This window comes from Piliocolobus tephrosceles, chromosome 3, assembly GCF_002776525.5.
Source record: "Piliocolobus tephrosceles isolate RC106 chromosome 3, ASM277652v3, whole genome shotgun sequence".
NCBI classification, from domain to species: domain Eukaryota; kingdom Metazoa; phylum Chordata; class Mammalia; order Primates; family Cercopithecidae; genus Piliocolobus; species Piliocolobus tephrosceles.
Genome location: NC_045436.1, coordinates 13,038,198 through 13,058,973, shown reverse-complemented (window position 1 = coordinate 13,058,973; position 20,776 = coordinate 13,038,198). Strand labels below are relative to the sequence as shown.

Genomic DNA, 20,776 nt, shown 5'->3' with positions numbered 1-20,776 from the left:
CGTGGGTACCAAGCATGAATTCAGGAACAGCAGCTTTGAAGAAAGTTCTGGTGAGATGAAGAATAGCTAATTCACATTAAGAAAACATCTTCCTGGAAAACTAAGTGTGGTTCTATGCTTTCAAAGGCTACAAGAAATGTATTTTTGAATATACTGACTAAAAGAATAAGGAGGCAGGTAAAGCAGCACTAAAACCAAATCGCTGTTTAGAGAACTGTCTTTTCCTCTAAAGTGAAGACTTTTATAAGTGATAAAATGGAAGTACAGTTGGAGAGAAAAATTTTATTGCAGTTTAACTACTTAAAGAAAATAAAGGAAATCAAAACATAAAATAAAGGAATAAAAATCAAAATCTTAATAACTGATGTCTCATTTCTCTTTTATGTGTCTAAGAGGCAATTGGCAGGCTGAATTCAGCTAATTTTATCAAAAGGAACAGAGACTGAAAAATTAAAGTTAGAAATTTTTTTTTTCTTCTCTTGAAACACATCCTCTATCCCCAAATTTTGACCTGCTACTTGACACCAGTGTGAAAAAATTTTAAGAGTCCAGAGAAAGATACCTTTGATAATATTAAAAGTAGAAAGAGTCTTGATAATTGAGTTTTACTTATCTATCAACTTCAGGAAAATTAGTAATATCTACTGGGAATATGCCGTCTGGGTATGTATTAAGATGTAATTGTACCTATACTAGCTCTGGTCACATACTAAAGAGGCCTCTTCAATTTTTCAGATTCTTTCTGTACTGGTCTCATGTGTGTATATTGATTGACTTACTGTTATAATGTATAAATGATTACAGTTTCGACTGCCTTTTCAATAAATATAGTAAATTCTATTTTCTTGTTTACAGACCCCTTTGTTAATTTTTACATAGCTATATTTAATCCCTATGTTACTAAGAATTTCCATAAGTGTTTTTTCCTAATTAGATACTATATGCTTAAAAAATATACATTTTTGAACTGACAAAATAATAATTAGAAGTGCATTATAAACTCACATGTTCCCCTACCAAAATAAATACATATCATTTTTCAAATCACTGGCAACTTCTCTACTCCACTAAACATGTAAGAATAAACAAGAGTTTACTCAGTCTTGAGAAACAGACATTAATTAGAGTCCTGGATCTTCAATTTACTACTTCTGAGACTTGGAAAAATTAGCCAACTTCCCCAAGCCTCCATTTCATTACCTATAAAATAGGGATAATAATAATGGTGATTGCAGTGTAGTGTTTGGATTTCTCTTCCTCCTCTTCTTCCTTTTGTTCTTTATCATCATTCACATCACCCAAGATTTAAATTTTTGTTAAAGAAATTCCAAATTTTAAAATTTCTATTTAAAATATTTTCCTTGTTTGGTTTTCAATAACTATTTGTTGAGTACCTACATGATACCAAGCTGCTTGCTAGAATCTCAGGATAACAGTCATCAATAATGACCTTGCCTCCATGCAGCTGATCAGAAACCTGACAGTGAGAGCCGGCTGTGGTGACTCACGCCTGCAATCCCAGCACTTTGGGAGGCCGAGGTGGGCAGATCACTAGAGGTCAGGACTTCAAGACCAGCCTTGCCAGCATGGTGAAACCCCGTTTCTACTAAAAATACAAAGATTAGCCAGGTGGGGTGGCAGATGCCTGTAATCCCAGCTACTTGGGAGGCTGAGGCAAGAGAATCTCTTGAACCTGAGAGGTGGAGGTTGCAGTGAGCCCAGATTGTGCCACTGCACCTGCACTCCAGCCTGGGCAACAGAGGCGGACTCCCTCTCCAAAAAAAGAGATAAAAGAAAAAGAAAAAAGGAAAAAAAAAAAAAGAAATCTCATGGTGAGGGTGAATGAGAAAATACATATACACAGAAAGAGATACTATGGTAGAATTTCTGAAATACCAAATAGCTTACCATAAACACTGGAGTTTAATTCCATTATGCAATTTGTTCTTGCCATTAAATAATGATCTGAACTAACACAGTAACTAGAATTTTCTCTCAAAAGAGTTTAGATCTATCTAAACATATCAATGTTTGAAGAAGTAGATTATTTTAAGAAAACATGAATCATGATACTATTGTCAGACTATTTTGTGCTTTATTGTGTATATAATAGTATTTTCTGTTCTACATTTAAGTTCATAGAGCATAAACTTTATGTATTATGTTCAGTACTAGCTAATAACTCCAAGTATGTATGTTTATTTAGTAAATACTGATTGATGATGTATTTAACTGATGATATAATCTATTATAATTTGATATTTTGAAAACTATAATTTTTCTAAAACAGTTTTATACAATAAAGTGAATTGTTCTGGAACAATAAATAATATTAACTTGTGTCCAATGTAGGACACAAAAAAAGTTGTAATAATACAATTCATTATGGAGTCTGATGTATACTTTAGGCATACAATACCAGCTGCTGGTTTTGGAGAAAATCAAAAGGACATATAAAAAATGGTAATTAAGCAAGGCTGGCAACTGGAAAAAACATCTGACTGTATATTCTGTAAAACTATAATAAACAAGAGGAAATGGAAAGTGTTTCCAACTGAGAGGTTCCCAGTTGTAATCTACTGGCATTCTTTAATAGGAATATTTAATAGTCAGTTCTCACCAACAAGAATGGACATCAAATAAAGCCACATTTTGAAACAATAGGTTGTTTATAGCAGCATAGCAACGGCTGTAAAGCAACAATTCCTACTTGTACTTATCTTGCAGGCTATTCAAGAAAAAGGGGTAGAACTTCCTTATTGAGAAGATCTTGAGTTATAATTTAGTACTAAATTCTAAGCAATGTTTGTGTGGATACAAATATGACACAAAAAATGCCTTCCTCTAAAACACCATTATATCCTAAATATAACCAGCTTCTCTTCAGAACAAATCTCACTACCATATTTAATTTAAATATAAATATTCTAAACTTTAGTCCATTAAGTACATATATATGTACCCCCTGAAGAATATGATTAGTAACTGTGAAATCAGATTTTAAAACTACACAACATTTAAAGAAATAATCCCCCCAAATGGGAAAAAGTCTTAGCATTTTGACTTAGCATTGCAACCACATGGCTAGCTCTAAAAGGCCTGTTGAACTTAAATTGGGTTTGGGAAAGAATATGGAATAACAGATAGCCTAACAGATTTAAATCTGTTACTGAATTAATTTTAACATATTGTTATGCATAAAAAGGATACATAGTACCACAATTAAAATAAAAACCTCAATTGAAGAGTTTTAGAAATACTGAACAAAATATGTGAATCTCGATTGTACCTTGGATTGGAAAAAAGTGGTATTTTTCACAGATGTATTAATTATGTTCTTAAGGCAAATGTTATTCTTAAAGAAACTTCTGATAACTGGTACTGATATAGAGTTCTTTTTCCACATCAGGATAAAACCTGATTTCTAACAACTGTGCTTGCCAAATATTAACTTGCTAAAGATACAATACAAATCACGTTCCACTTGCTGAATGCATAGGAATGTAATAAATTAATTTTCCAGACTGCTGCATATTCTGTTTAATTGATGGAAGAAATATCTCTGACTGCAGTGCAAAATAATACCTCTAATTTCATTATATAGTTGCATATTTTACTTAGGTTTAAATATTTTTTGCTGTAAAATTTTATGAAACATCCAACTTAAATATAATCAAGCATGTCTTTCCTAATATACATGCTCATATTATTGCTTTATAAAATAATGAAAAAGAAGTAGCTGCTTGTTTTTAAGATGGCAATGTAGAATTTAAAATAATGTTGCCTCTATATATCAGAATTAGCTCATAGCAACCTAGCTTCCAAACTAAACTGGCTTCTTTAGTCTGGCACTAATGAACACAGCAAAGAACTTCTAGTTTCTTGAGCTTGGTTTAACCCCACCATTTTCAAGGAGACTCCAGAGATTGAGTTGTTTTTCTTTATTCTTTCCTAGATTTAGTAAAATATATAAGGTAAATACCAATATTCAAGTAACTTTTTAATCCAAATGTGTGCCTCAAAAGCAGATGACTTTCTTCTGCTTTCATCACCAAATAATTTATCCCCTGCAAAATTCATTTTCTACTTTTTGGTTATATCTCTTAAATATACAACTTCCCATAAGAAAATATACTCAAAGTATATGTTTATCAAAGAGGTGGAAAAGACATCCAATCTACTTAACTTTTCAAAGCCACTTAGATACTTGTGTGGAGAACTTTGAAGCAGTTTTTATCGATTAGTACACTTTGGAATGCACAGTGCATATGTTTTTACTCTTCAGTGAACAGCTGGCTTCCTCACACACTCTGATAACCTCCCCTTCACTGAGCCCCATAAAAAGAAAAAACATTTCTATGAAGTATCTATAAAAAAAACTTGAGTTTAACATTACCTAAGGTACATTGTCCTTACAATGTATATCTTTCCAATTGGTGACTTTGCTACAAAATGTGCCTGGAACTCTTTTAACAAAATGAGAAGTCTTTTTTTTTTAACCTTAAGAATATATAGCAATAAGAAATTTCCTTTTATATTCGAAGGAAATCATCACACACTCCCATTCATATTACAATGATAATGAAATAAATTGAATAAACTCAGGAAAAGGTTCTACTTAAGTACACGTTTGCAGAACTTGGAATATTAGTAACTATGTGGGAACACTGCCTTCTTGCTTTCAGAAATTTTATGTCTCGACCTCTCTTGGTTTGTAAACAACCTGGATATGCATTTCCATAAGCCTTTGTACTTTTCTTGCACAACACTTAAACTACTTTTAATTACTTGATAAATGTTGATTTCCCTTGCTAATTTGTTAGCTCTATTAGGGCAGGACCTATACATCATTGTACACCTACCCTTCGTGCATAGTATGCTTTTAGTACATAGTATGAAGCACAACATAATGGGTGTACAATATGCACTCGCCTAACTGAATTTAAATTAAAACTATTTGCTGGGTGCAGTGGCTCACGCCTGTAATCCCAGCACGTTGGGTGGCCGAGACGAGTGGATCACTTGAGGTCAGGAGTTTATGACCAGCCTGGCCAACATGGTGAAATCCTATCTCTATTAAAATACAAAATTAGCTGGGCATGGTGGTGGGCACCTGTAATCCCAGCTACTTGGGAGGCCGAGGCAGGAGAATCGCTTGAACCCAGGAGGTGGAGGTTGCAGTAAGGCAAGATCACACCATTACACTCTAGCCTGGGTGACAAGAGCGAGACTCCATCTCAAAAAAAAAAAAAATGTATCCCTTATACTATAAACAAAAATGTAAGTGAATCCTTTGGACAGGAAAAGGGCATGATAAGACAAATCAACAAGGAAACGCAGGGCACAGTCAATGATGATTGCTAATTTTCCCTTGGTACTGATGTTTACTCTTCTCTTCTGACCCATGAATACCCTAAGAATTAATAAGCACACCAGGCTTTAAATGACATTTATCAGAATGATGCTTCCTCCCAAATCTATATTTAAAGACCCAATCCTTGTTCTAAAATTTTAGAATCATACAGCAAAACTTCTGGTATCTCCACCTAAACACCATTCACTATTCAGACTCTTTCAAATCAGCATATTCAAAATTTGACCTTTGACCCCAAATTTGTTTCTTTTTATTCACATATTCATTTTATTCACTTCTAAGTGTTTGCTATGTGCCAACTACTGTGCTATTGTTCAGTGTAATAAGCAAACACAATCTTTGCTTTCGTGGAGTCTACAACCTATGGAATAAGGCTGGGTGCAGTGGCTCACACCTGTAATCCCAGCACTTTGGGAGGCAGAGGTGGGCAGATCACCTGAGGTCAGGAGTTCCAGACCAGCCTGGCTAACATGGTGAAACCCCATCTCTACTACAAATACAAAAAATTAGGCGGGTGTGGTGGTGCACACCTGTAATCCCAGCTACTTGGGAGGCTGAGGCAAGAGAGTCACTTGAACCCAGGAGGCAGAGGTTGCAGTGAGCAGAGATCATGCCACTGCACTCCAGCCTGGGCGACAAGAGTGAGACTCCATCTTAAAACAAACAAACAAACAAACAAACAAAACAAAAAAAAAAACACCTAGGGAATAAAACAAAGATAAAACAATCTGACAGGCAAGGTAACGATGCTAAGAGACAGCAACAAAGGATACCGTGGAAGCACACGACAGAGTGTCCTGGAAGTTACAGCAACAATGGATGCTGTGGAAGCACACAACAGAATGTCCTGGAAGTTACATTTATGTTTAGGCCTAACGATGAGTAGAAATTAACTAGATACATTGAGATATGGGATCAAGTGTAGGGAGATGTTTCGAACAGAGAGTACAGCATTACAATGCTGGAGGTGACAGATACTGACATAACCCAAAAAGTGAAAAGAATTTGGGTCTTAGTGGTAAGTAGTTTTTGCGGGGAAAAGCATTGACATTTGAGGCTGGACATTTAAGTAGCATCCAGATCACTGAGGGCCCAGGAAATTAAGTTTAAGGGATTTTAAGAGTTCCATTCAAAACACTAACAACTTAGAACATTTGTACCAATCAATCTGACCAGACGCTGGCCTGAGCAACCCAATCAGAAAAGACACGCTTATCACAACACTAGTTGAATGCTGGCTCCATCCCAACAAGGCAATGTTATCAAGGAGTTTTTAGCAGTATCTGACCTAGCGTTAAGAAAAAAAAAAAAAAAAAATCACTGCTAAAAAGTGGCAAACGGATTGGAGGAAAGGAAGAATGGAGGTATGAGACCAGTCATCAGGCTTGTCCCAGAGGAATGGTCTAGGTGAGGGGTGAATTGGCCTAGGTCAGAGTGGGATGAGCAGCATGGAGACAGCGGATGGGTCCTGGAGATGTTTGCAAGATAGATCGAATAGCAATTAGTTTCGGTGAAAGGAAGAATAACTTGGCTTGACCAAATGGCTGAATGATGATGTCATTTACTAAGACCGAGAATACTGGAAAAAGAATAGGATTCACTTACTCGCTTATTTGGGCAAGGTGGTGGGGAATAGGTTGTAACTGTTAAGTGAGACAGACCGACCGGTCTGAGGGAAAGCCAAGGCACAAGGTTGAGTGGACAGTGTAGAAATCAGGAGAGAAGCCTGAATTGGAGGGAAAGGTTTGTGAAAAGTAAAAAAAAAAAAAGTAGATGAGAAAATACAAGGAGAGTTACAGTCTGGAGAGAAGGTGTCTTAGGTCAGAATTCTCAGGAGAAATAGTATATTTTTGATGAACTACACATTTTTAATTCTCAAAATCTTCAAATCTTTAAAAAATTAAAATGACACAATAAAAATTATTGCTACACAAATTTTAAAATATGACTGGATTACAGATCAGAATGTATAAATATTGTGATTATTGCAAGTATATAGCCTACCAAAAGGACAGAAAAAAACTAAAAAAAAAAAAAAAAAAAAAAATCAACCAATAACAAAAAGCAGACAAACTTCAGAAATTTCATAGGCAAGTTCTGATTTTTCACACAAGCAGATGATGGGGAAGAAGCTGAGAAAACTCATATCAACATTATAAATTATTATAAAAATAAGCCTAAATTCTGCAAAGCTGGGAGGTGAAAGAGATGAAATACAGCAAGAAATGATTCCATGTGATCTAAAGTAGACAATTTTCTTATAGCAAATATTTGATGTTTAAGTACTGAGTATACTGGGCAAAATTATTTCATCTATATGCAGCTTACAATTAGCACTAAATGCTCATCTTACCCCTGGCCCCTTGCAATTTATTTTTATTTTATTTTATTATTTTATTTTATTTTATTTTACTTTGAGGCAGGGTCTGGTTCTGTCACCCAGGCTGGAGTGCAGGGGTGCGATCTCTAGTCACTGCAGCCTCTGCCGTCCAGGCTCCAGCAATCATCCCACCTCAGGTACCTCCATAGTAGCTGGGATTACAGGTGTGCAACACCAGGCCTGGCTAATTTTTATACTTTTTTGGAGAGACAGGGTTTCACTATGTTGCCCAGGTTGGTCTCCATTTCCCAAGCTCAAGAGATCTGCCTGTCTTGGCATCCTAAAGTGCTAGGATTACAGGTGTAAGCCATCGGGCCCAACCAAACCTTGCAATTTCTAAAGCCTAAACCTCTCCAACACCTCCCTCTTGATAGAGTAATTTTTATGCTACTGTGCATACACACCTCCCCCTGAATAAACACTTTCACTCCAATACCCATTGGGTGAATGTGACACCTAATTAGACCAATGCAGAAAATGAATATGTAACGGTCGCAGAAAATCCACTAATGGTTAATGGAAGATTAAATTTACTTACTTTGCTTACTAACAATATACTGATTTTCTGTTTTCTAAGTTTACATTTTACCTAAGGTATGCTTAGGTATCTATTTGGCCCACAGGTAAACTATGCATTTATTTGGTCGACCAATAGTAAGAAAAATGTAATGTTGCCTTTTGCTCATATTAACTAATGAATGAGAGAATAAAGAAGCATTTTCTCCCTTATCTGTAAAAGAAACAGATATATATAATATATATTTATTATATATAATTATATATTATATATACTATATATACTGTTTAGTAATATATATTTATGTATAATTATACATATAATTATATAATATATAGTATTACATATTTATTATAATATACAATTATATATAATTATATAATATATAGTATTATATAATTATATGCTATATAATATACTATATGTTATATTATAATTATATAATATATAATATATTAGTATATATTATATAATATACTATAATATATAATAGTATATTATATATGTTATATATAATAGTATATTACATATGTTATATATTATAGTATATTATATAGTATATAATAATATATATTACTATAGTACTATATATCTGTTTCTTTTACAGATATGGGAGAAAAGCTATATATATGTATATTTGTACATACATATATATATGTCTATGTATATATAAACTTTTATTTTAGGTTTGAGGATACATGTGAAGGTTTGTTACACAGGTAAACTCATGTCACGGGGGGATGTTGCACAGATTATTTCATCACCCAGGAACTAAGCCCAGTACCCAATAGTTATCTTTTCTGTTCCTCTCCAGAAACATATTTTTTAAAAGATAAAGCTAAATTGATAGCATAAACTTTTGTTTGGCAAAAAGACTCATTATTTGAAAATTATACAAGTGTGTTAATCAGTTATTTTATTATCATTAATCTTCAAGGCAGCAGTTTTAAAGCCTGGGTTAAAGGGAAAATGCTAGGGGTCAGGGAATCAACACCCCAAAACTGTGGGGGAAATGCTGTGGATATGTCTATATCTTCATTTGTTCTCATGAAAGGGTCCACAGTTTTTATGTGGTACTAAAAGAGATTTGTGCACTGATTCTGTGGTAGGCACGGGATAAGTAGTGAACAGATCTGTTTTTGCCTTTCTGGAGGAGGGACACATTAATCAAGTAATAATGACTACATAATTATAAACTATGTGATTACAGGCTGTAATAAATACTATTTTAAAAGTATGGGAAACTATAAAGCATTTATTACAACTATTGGGTCTAATCTAAATAGGTCAGAAAGTCTTGCCCGAGGCCTTGCGGAAGCCACTGGACACCCAAGTTGAGATCTGAAGAACTAGCACCTCAGGAAAGAGGAGACAAGAAGGCCAGGTTAACTTAAAGGTGTGTGTGCCAAGGCTCAGGAGCAGAGGAAATACGACGATGCCCAGGAACTGGAGAAAGCCTAGAGCATTGGAAGCACAATATCAAGAATCATTACATTAGATGATGCTGAAGAGGGGCTACAAGGCAGAGATTGCAGGTTGTCATAAAGATGGGGTCTTTAAAATCCTGCATGTTCTCATTTATGTGGGAGGTAAATGAGTGGATCTCATGGAGGTAGAGAGAATACTGTTTATCAGAGGCTGGGAAGGGGAAAGGCAGGGAGGATGGAGAGAGGATGGTTAAGGGGTACAAAAGCACAGTTAAATAGAAGGAATGAGTTTTAGTATTCAATAGTACATCAGGAAAATTGTAGTGAAGAGCAATATATAGTATATTTTTTAAAAAGCTGCAAGAGAAGAATTGTAGTCTTCTCAATAGAAAGAAAAGATCAATGTTTGAGATGATGGATATCCCAATTACCCTGACTTGATCATTACACATTTTGTACAGGTATCAACACATCACACATGACCCCAAAATATGTACAACTAAGATATATCAAGAAATAAAAGCTTTAAAAAAGATTTTTGTATTATTTTATGAGCAATGGGAAATCACTGAAAGGCCTTCATGCTGGAGACTGACATCAGATCTGTGGGGGGTTTTCTGTGTATTTGAAACAGGGTCATGCTCTGTCAACCAGGCTGGGAGTGCAGTGGTACAATCCTAGCTCACTGCAGCCCTGAACTCCTGGGCTCAAACAATCCTCCTCCCTCTGCTGCCTCAGCAGCTGAGACCACAGGCATGAGTCACCATGCCGAGCCATAGATTTGGATCTATGTTTTTAAAAAATATGCTTGAAAGTAATTTATAGAAAAGATTTTGAAGAAAGGAAATGGAAAGAGGAAGAGCAGAGAGAAGGCTATGTCCTTAGTTGGAAAGAGTATCCAAAGCACCTTGGTTTACTATTTGATTTAAATCAAATACCATATTAGGAATATAATCTAGAATACATCATATTGCTTAACTGAATTATTTTAAAATACAAATTAGTAGCATTCCAAAAATTGTGTATTTCAATTCCTAAATCATCCATATTTATTTTCTTTAAGTTTAAAAGAAAATGATATTTTTGTCAAGAGATTCAGTATACCAAAATTCCTCTTAAGGGGTTTGGCTTGAAGATAAAAACAACGTTTTAATTATTAATATGTTTTAAAAATGAATAAAAATGCTTGGTCTAAGTGTTCCCATTGAATTTATTTTAAAGTATGCAGTTCTAAAATTTAGAGGATTTTAAAGAATCCTGTTTGATTTCAGGGTTATGATAGAAGAAGTATATACCAATAAAACTTGTTAAAGGAGTATTCACTTATTTAGAATAGTAAATAGAAAACTATAATGTCTTATTGTTTATTTTATTGTTGTTTGATAAAGATTCAGGGAGGATAAATGAACTAAGGATAACTTTTGCTATGCCCAATAGCACAGTTATATATTAGTCTATTAAAAATATTAAAATTTTGTCCACCACTGAAATATTATCATGTTCCCACAACTGTACATTTTTCTGGTAAAGTTTTTAAATGCATGACTATATTTAGAGTCATACTGCTTTCCTTGAGAATACATGTTGGAATGACCCCTACATTATTTTACTGTGCTTTTAGGAAATAATCAGAATGAACTTCATTTGGCTAAGCTTAACTAACTTTGATACTAATAGAAATGATAGAAGTCCCAAAGCTTCTATCATTTTTAATTTTTTTAAAACCTTTAGAGTTGAGGCAGAGGCAAGATGAATAGAAAATTTAGTTTTATAATTTATTTTTTGTTTCTTCTTGCAAGTCTTAATCTAAAATGGCTTGTTTCTTTATGAAGTGGCTGAGCAATATAAAGAAACTCAATTTTTGGGAAAAAAAAAGAAAGCAATTAATTTGGGTTGTATAATAAGACAATGTCTCCAAACTCAGAGGCCAAATGATCATAACAGTAAAAATTGTAGAAATATTCAACTAGCTGAAAAAACGTAGCTCATGGAATTGAGATAGTAATCTTAACTCTGATTTCTATTAATATTATATTGAAATAAGAGTAGGTTTTATTAGTGAAAACCAGGTAGATCAGCTTAAGTTTGCATAAAATTAAAATGTTAATTTTCTGTCATACTACATCATAAAATCAAATCTAACACCACATCTTTCAAACAATTTCATTTTTCATTCTCCAGGTCAAAGAACAGTTCTGAATTTAGCCAGATTTACGTGTGTGAGTCTAACTTGAAAACAGCTTGGAAAGGCCATTAGGACAACCACAGTTCTGTCTTTCGGGAGAAGTTTGCTTCAGCCCAACCCACAGGACTGGATTTCTCCAAACATTTCTGTGCAGAGGCCAGAGGTGCACACGATTTCAAACAACACTCTCATGGTTATCGTCAGCACATACGCGTGTTCCACAGCCAGCCTCCTCTACCACAGAAGACCCACAAAGCGGGTTTATGTGTCTGGTCTGAAAATCCCTGATTCAAAGCCAACCTTAAGAGACATTTCCTGGTTATCAGAAGCTCACCATTTAATGAGATAAACTTCCCAGTTTATTCAAAACATCTGAGATCTAGTGTCAGAGTTATTTCCTTTGCTTTTGTCAGGAAGACATCAATTTGTTCAGTGAGATGGCTTATTTCAATACCATAGCACTGTTTCACAGAACACACGCATTCAATTTTACACTTTCAATGCATACTTTGCACTGTTATCTCCACCATCCAAAAACTTACCCATTTAAAAGTATTTTATTGCCAAATGAAAATGTTTATTGTTAAAGATCAACACACACACACACATACATGTACACACATACATGTGCATATTTATTGTTTGCTTCATGAGGCTTTGACTCCATCATATGAAGAGTTTGCCAAGCAATAAAGCATCAATTACTTTCTTTGTGACACTGTATTGTCAAAAACACAAAATACTAAAAAATTGACTTCATTCCCCTAAAGAAAATATAGGAGACTCTGAGCTGAACCAAGTTACTTTAAAGCAACTAGAAGTTTAAGCACATCATCCCTAAAGTGAAAGGTTCTGATTGAGGGCGCTCTCACGGGTAGCAGGAATGGGCAATACCCACCGTCTTGCTGAGGTAGCTCGTGCTGGTGTTCATGCACTGTAGCCCCTCACTGTTGCAGCAACCCCCACATCTGTAGACGGACACACATGGAGGTTTAAAGAAGGTGTTTGTTGCGACTCCAAACTCCTTCCCCACATCTATACACACCTCCCGTGGCATGCATTGAGTCTTTCTCCACTCATTATCAATACCTGTCAAGTCATAGGAAAACCAGTAAGTTTTATGGAAACCACCAAGATAAAAAAGCCCACAGCAGCTGCATGTCACTCACATTCGATTTCAGATTTTAACATTTAAGTTCAATATATAACTAAAGAGACAGCTGATGGGATCCTAAATTGACTTGTGAATAAGAATATGATACAACATTGAAAAGACAAGCTAAGAATATTTTCTTAAGCTCATTTCTATAGCCAGGCAATGAGCAAAATTAGCATTATGCTTTATTAAAAGTACATCAATATCCCACAACACTAATGTTTAGTTTTTGTTTCCTAGGCAAATGGTAATTTAATATATGAAAGTTTATTAAAAGTGCAGAGAGAGTCATGTTCATTCTTTATAGTGTGACCATTTACATGCTCTCAATGCAAATATAAATATAATTTTATTTTTCTTTAAAACTGAGTTGCATATGAGAAGACAGCTATGGTTTTAGATTCAAGTCAAAAATCCTTTTCAGGCAGACTATTTGGCAACCTTGAGTAATGTCATGGCCGCAGCTGCATTTCAGTGAAATGCAAGGCTATTTTCCACCAACTGGGACTCATTCTGAACTTGCTTCAGCAAAGTCAATGTTTCCTCTCCCTTTTAGCTCTCCTCCAGAATTTTGATTCTGATGAGTTAGTAGCTCACCTATAATACTGTTGACTTTTTAAATTCTGCATTACAAATGGTGTATTTCCTAAGTATACTAGTTTATTTCTCCCATATTTCCCCTAAAACAGAATTTTTGGAAAAGGACATAGACTATTGGTTATACAACCATGAAGCCATTTTGTTTGCTTTTGTTCTCAAAATACTTTTCAATATCAAACTTTTAAAGCGATTAAGAGCTACCAACTGAAGGCAAGTAGGTTTTTAAATTACTCCACCACCTTATTTATTTATTTATTTATTTTTTTTAAATAGAGATGAGGTCTTGCTGTGTTGTTCAGGCTGGTCTCTAACTCTGGCTTCAAGCAATCCTCCCACTTCAGCCTCTCCAAGGGCTCGGATTACAGACATGAGCCTCTGTGCCCAGTCCTACCCTACCAAATGATGCTACGACATTTTATGCAACATGATCATTTTCTGTGAAGCTTTATGGTAGATACCTCATCAGCTTAAGTCCTACTCTGAGCCAGTTATCTATGAAGTAGCAAGGCAACAAGTGGCATCTGAAAAGGCGATTTCAAATGAAGCATTTCTCAATCCAAATCAAATAGGAAATTAAGGTATAATTATTTCATAAGATAAAGAATGTTTACGTTAATAAACATATACAGTGTGTAAAAATACAGCTATCTGTTTTAAAAATTTTCCAATGGCTATCGCCTGAAAAAATTAATGTGTGTTGTTATGCATGGACCTTTCTATCTTGTATTTTAAGAAGTCGTCTTAATACTCAAAGTGAAATCACAAAATGTTATATTTTGAAGTAATTCTTTATTTTCTATTTGCTTTCCGCCCTAAAGGTGTATTTGGTGATACAAACATTGAAATTAAAGAACCAGGCTGGCAACTTCCACTCGTTTGATATATAAGGCTTACTATATATTTTATTTCCCATACTTACTTTTTAAGATCTCTGCATTATAATGTGCCGCAGCGAATTTTATAGTCTCTTCTGTCCTTGAGTTGAGGTTGGCCTGTTCTCTGTTTTGTTGCCAGCCTCCTTTGCTTAGCTGACACTTGTACATTTTCCAATATTCTGGGTAGAGTACAGTCATGAGTTCATCTACACTGGACACAGACCGTAACTGCTCCTCCAGATCTTTGCTTGCATAAGCCTGTCAAAGAAAAATGCACGATCAATGACTTACCAGCTTAAGGGATTTAGAAACAAATGCACTTTAAAACGGTTAGGTTTAATATTATCTATGCTCTGTTCCCTAACAAAAATATTATTAATTACTCCTAAATTACTTCACTTTCCTTGGTAAAATTATATTTATATTTTAATTTGTATGAACTAAAACAATTAAAAATACATACTTTGTTGTTAGGAAAAAAATTTTGTGATATAATTTTAGAATAATTTTAAAGTAGCTTATTTGTTTTCTTCATAGCTTTTTAAAATAATTGGTCAATTTGTATGTTTGAAAATTTATTCCTTTGTATCACCCTCCTAAACAGATAAAATTACACTGAAATCCGCCCTAATGCTTTGCTTTATTTTTAGCTACCAGCAACAATACAATATAATTAAGCAGGATGCTTGAGAGTAGGAATTTTACTTTCACGGGAGCTATTTTAGAACAAATAATCACATGAAGAAAGGAATTTCAACAACAATGTCACAGTAAGATTTATATTTTGGCAGAATCTCTCAATATTTCAGAGGAAATTTTATCATTAAGATTAATACCACCGCCGGGCGCGGTGGCTCACGCCTGTAATTCCAGCACTTTGGGAGACCGAGGTGGATGGATGACGAGGTCAGGAGATCAAGACCATCCTGGCTAACACAGTGAAACCCCGTCTCTACTGAAAAAACACAAAAAAACTAGCCGGGCGAGGTGGCGGGCGCCTGCAGTCCCAGCTACTCCGGAGGCTGAGGCAGGAGAATGGTGTGAACCCGGGAGGCGGAGCTTGCAGTGAGCCTAGACCGCGCCACTGCACTCCAGCCTGGGCGACAAAGCAAGACTCTGTCTCAAAAAAAAAAAAAAAAAAAAGACAGGTAGAAGAATAAGAACTGTCTAATCAACATGGCACAAAAAAAATCACCAATTTTAAATATTTTTAATCTTTATTAAGTTATGTGTCACTGTGTGCTATATTATAGTAATATAATAACTATACTGTGCTCACATGGACATGACCACAGAGGTTCATTTTTCTAAAGTAAAACAGAATTGGTCTCTAACAGAACAGGCTTCACTGCTACAATGTTAAGAAGGGAAAAAAAATATTGCATTAAAATTTATGACATCATTATTTGCTTTAATGTGTATCCGAAGCAGCTTCAAATTACCTAATTTTAAGTGTGACGATCATGAAAAAAACAGTAGAAAAGCTATTATATTTATACTCTTAGGCTGAAAATGGCCTTTTTAAAGTGAATATAAAACAAAATGAAAATATTTGTATGGCAGAAAACACTGCAAACAAATTAAAAGACAATAAAGTAGGAAAGTATTTGCAATATACATAATGGATAGAAATGGACTAATACTCTTAAAATATTGCATGAATACACTAATGAAGAAATAAACTGGTGCTTCAACAGAAAGATGGACAAAGAACTTGAACTGAATATTAACAAAGAAGAAACATAAATAATACATATTGCATGATGGCAAAAGTGAAGGAAACTATAATTCTTTTCAATCCTGGTGGGAGTATAAATTTGAACATCTATTCAAGGAAAATATGGTACTGCAGGTTGAAAGGCCTCTAATACATGCTCCAATTAGATAGCCAATTCACTTTGGAATAAAATTTCCTATCCAACAGAAGTGATATAGTTCTGTCAGGTATATGTATAAATTCATTGTGCAGCTGTCTATATAATAGCGAATATATAAAGCAACCTAGCAGACCGGGCACAGTGGCTCACGCCTGTAATCCCAAAACTTTGGGAGGCCAAGGCAGGCAGATCAGGAAGTCAGGAGTCTGAGACCAGCCTGGACAATGTGGTGAAACCCTGTCTCTACTAAAAATACAAAAATTAGCTGGGTGTGGTGGAGCATGTCTGTAATCCCAGCTATTCAGGAGGCTGAGGCAGGAGAATCACTTGAATCCCGGAGGCAGAGGTTGTAGTGAGCCAAGATCATGCCACTGCACTCCAGCCTGGGAAACAGAGTGAGACTCCATCTGAGAAAAAAAAAAAAAAGCAACCTATAGAGACAATAACAAAGAATTGATGAGATAATTTATAGTAAAAACAGAAACTAGCATAGAAAGGAATGTAATAAAACTATAAGATGTTGATATAGAAGTATAACTTAGATATGAAAAGAGGTTCATGATATATTCTATGACAAAGTAGGATACACAATTTTATATTACATACCCACAGAAGGATCATATATATATTTAAAATATAATCTTTTCACAAAATAAAATTTATATATAGATTGCATATGTGTGTGCAAGTAGTGTTAAGAGTAAGATATGCAACACAAAAAATAGTTTATCTTCTCTGAATTACAGGATTATGGTAATCATGTTCTTCTCTATATATTTCTGTATTTTAAATTTTAAATGATGAACATATGTAACTTTTTGTAACCAAAACAAAATGTTTAAAGTAGTCATACCTGAGCATTTGGGAGGCCATATTATTAGCTCTCATTTTACCCTTTCATTTACTTCACTGTTCCTATTTCTGCACAGAGCATGCCTTTGATATATTATTTAATTTATAATAATTATTGACAAAAGTAGTCTGTGGCAGACAAATGAAATAAAAATGGCTTGAAGATTGAGCAATTGATTCGCTTTTTCTCACTAGACTGTAATTATTATACTGTTGTGGAAGGAAAAGAAGCTTAAGTATCAAAAGACCCGGAAATAACTAATGTAAATGACTAGTTGATAGGTGTAGCAAACCAGCATGGCGCATGTATACCTATGTAACAAATCTGCACGTTGTACACATGTACCCTAGAACTTAAAGGATTTTTAAAATGACCCAGATTTCTATCTTTGCTCCAGATCATATTTAATTGAGTAAGATTAGGCTTCATCTCTTTGAACTTCATTTTACTCTGTAAAATGGAAATAACAGTATCTTTCTCATAGAGTTTTTGTGGTGATCCAAATAGGCATTTGATATATGAGTGTAATATGACTCTTGTAGCCAGAGTGGAATTGTCATTATAACATCTTTAGGGAACAAATGCACAGTACAGAGATTATCAGATAAATTGAAATTTTTACACCATTATTCTACCTCAGTACAGTCCAAGTTCTGGGGCAGTATTTCTTCAGATGTGTCTTCTGCATTTTCACTCTAAATGACCAGTAACCTAAGAAGTGAGCACCGTCATCTAACTGATAGGGTTGTTTAGTGAATATCTCAGTGAATAGTGACAGGACTGTTTACCACCTAACCATGGCACACTCACATTCATATTCTAGTTTGGAAGAATATGAAGAGGTCCCAGTAAACTAGAATGAGTTCTGAGCCGTGGACATACCAAAATCTTTCAAGTGGAAGTGTTATGCATATGAAAGTCAAGTTCCTTCTTAATGCTTTCTTGAGCCTTATATATACCACTGTTTTCTAGAACATTGAGGTCATTTGTTTGAATATTAATATATTCCTTTATCTTTCAAAGGATTTGGTGCAGTTCAAAACAGAAAGTGCCTTACAAATGGATACTAAACTGTAATAAAAACTTCAACCAATGTAAAAGTTAATATAATTTTGCATTTCAACTTGGATGAATCAATTAGGAGGTACTAGTAACTACTAGTAATCATCAGCATGTATGCATTAGCAAACAGCAACCTATATGATATTCAGTGGAGGAGTCTATGATGCTACAGAAGCCAAAGTTGAGTGTGCAATGACAACGTCAGGGAGCTACAGAGAATCAGGAGTCATTTCGTTCCTTGATTATTCATATGCCTAAAAGGCATTCCCTTCTGATTTAACAGAAGAAGGATGATACAAGATATCTCTTTCTAGGAGAAATTACAAGATGACAAAGAGTTTTGGGGTTTCTCCTGCACTCTATAACTCTCTTTGGGTTATGAAGAGTCATAACATGAGGTGAGCACTTAGGGGAGAATTGACAACTTTATGTTTTACACACATAGTTATTATTTTTTAAAAAACCTAAATTTTCTCTTATTTCTCTACTTTGGCTAGGGGTTGTGCAGATGCCCATTAGGGAGAAGGTGCAAGTGCATGCAAGTTGTCCTACTTGTAATACCCAGAGGGTCAATAATAAGTGGGAAGCAGAAGAGGCAACTGGGATTAATACCATTCATGGTTCTGGACTTGCTGATGAGTGGAATTTAAAATCTATAAAAATATTTTAAAAATCTATAAAACCAGTGCCAAGAGTCTCTTCAAACAACTCTCTTAAGTTAGTGACCATGTTATATATAAATGTGACACATTTAATAATTTTATGAAGTTGAAAATCACGTGGAAATGCATAGACTTGAATTATGAAAAATGTTCTTTTACCCAGGAGCATATACATAGTCTTATCAAATAATAATAATCAGAACTGTAATAATAGGCAAGAATAGATCAAAAGAAACATCTGATCACAATATAAGCCTTATCCAAAATGCTTGGGATTAAATGTGTTCTGGATTTTGGATTTGTCTGTATGTTTTTGAAATAGTTGTATTTTACTGGTTGAGCAACATTAATCCAAAAATCCAAAATCCAAAATGCTTCAATGAGCATTTCCTTTGAAAGTCATGTTAATACTCAAAGAGTTTCATATTTTGGAGCACTTTGGATTTTGGAGTGTTGGAATAGGGATACTCAACCTGTATCATATTTTCATGAAGTAGCCACAAAGGGTCATAGGCAAGTCTGGTTACTTGTCCAATAGATCTGTATTTTGGTGGAAAGGGGAAAAAAATTACCTAATGTTCAAACTGGAAAACAAGGAATGTTTATAAATTTTAACTGTCCATACAATATCTTTAAAAGTTTATGAATTTTTTAACTGTCCATATACTATCTTTAAAAGTTTGACTCCAGTAATACCTCATATTTGAAAACATGTACATTACAACAGATAATTTTATAAGGTAAAGCATAAGGAGGATTACTTGCTCAAATGGTCAGATTAACAATATAAGAAATTTACTAAAATGTTTGAAAATGAAATATTTATCAAAAATTTCATTATACACATCATCTCTGTGTCCTAAGAAAACAAATAATAAATTGGCACTATTCTCTCATAAAGTAGTTACCAAAGTCAGTAACTGCGCACTACCATTAGTTGCTGAGTTATTCTTCCCCTAAAATAGCAAAGAAACTTGCATATTCTCATTCCTTCCTATGTAAAAATGACAGTTGTATAACAGGTGAACTTGTAGGTTCTTTCGTTTTCTTCAGCTAGCTATGGTGGGCAAATCTGTACATTTTAAAAATATATTCTAATTATTTAAAAATACTTTCTTTTAAGCAAAAATCGGGTGAGGTGGCAGAATAAACAAAATTTTGGATTTGGGAAAAATTCCAATACATAGTTATAAAATTCACTTTTAAAATCCCCCTTTGACAGAGAGTCATCAATAAATACAGAAATTCAAATGTATCCTTCTAAGGAATCAAGATTTGTAAATGTTTCACATAACCTCAGCAAATCATTTTACTTAATGTTTCAGTGAAGGTGTGAGAGTCAGGATTCTTTCACCCTCAGGCCACCCATCATCTGTGTCTACACCAACCTGATGTGCCACCGATAGGGAACCCTGGAATTAGATATTTATATTTCAGCTTAATATTGGAAGTTTCTAATTGGAAATTTTAAATTTTAATTTTCAGTTGAATTTGTGTCTGAAAAGTTCTATCGCAAATGTTGAAAATAATGCCATAATAGAGAACAGACTCTTTTGATATCTATTAACAGCATAAAATCTTATTTTTTTCAGTAACTTTTTTTTAGTTCGTTACCTGTTTTAATTAAACAAAAAAAACAAAAAAAAAAATCAAATCTAAGTAAGCTCTTAGGAGATTTTAAATATTCATTTACTCTCTAATGTAATACCAAAGTAGACAATCAGTTACTTCTGCATAATCAACACACTGGAAAACAAAGTACTTTATACGCACTGATTTCCTGCACGGAAAACTACTTGCTTGACTTT

General features: G+C 34.3%; 1 protein-coding gene across 1 annotated transcript in view; it reads right to left on the bottom strand.

Annotated features, from left to right (window-relative positions):
* The window catches only part of VEGFC (vascular endothelial growth factor C), a 122,532-nt gene that overhangs the window by 25,399 nt on the left and 76,357 nt on the right, over nt 1-20,776 (bottom strand). The window contains exons 2-3 of the mRNA XM_023229387.2: nt 14,559-14,772; nt 12,782-12,972 (exon numbers count right to left, since the gene is read on the bottom strand). Coding sequence (XP_023085155.1) covers nt 12,782-12,972; nt 14,559-14,772 — 405 coding nt within the window. The remainder of the gene's footprint in view (nt 1-12,781; nt 12,973-14,558; nt 14,773-20,776) is intronic.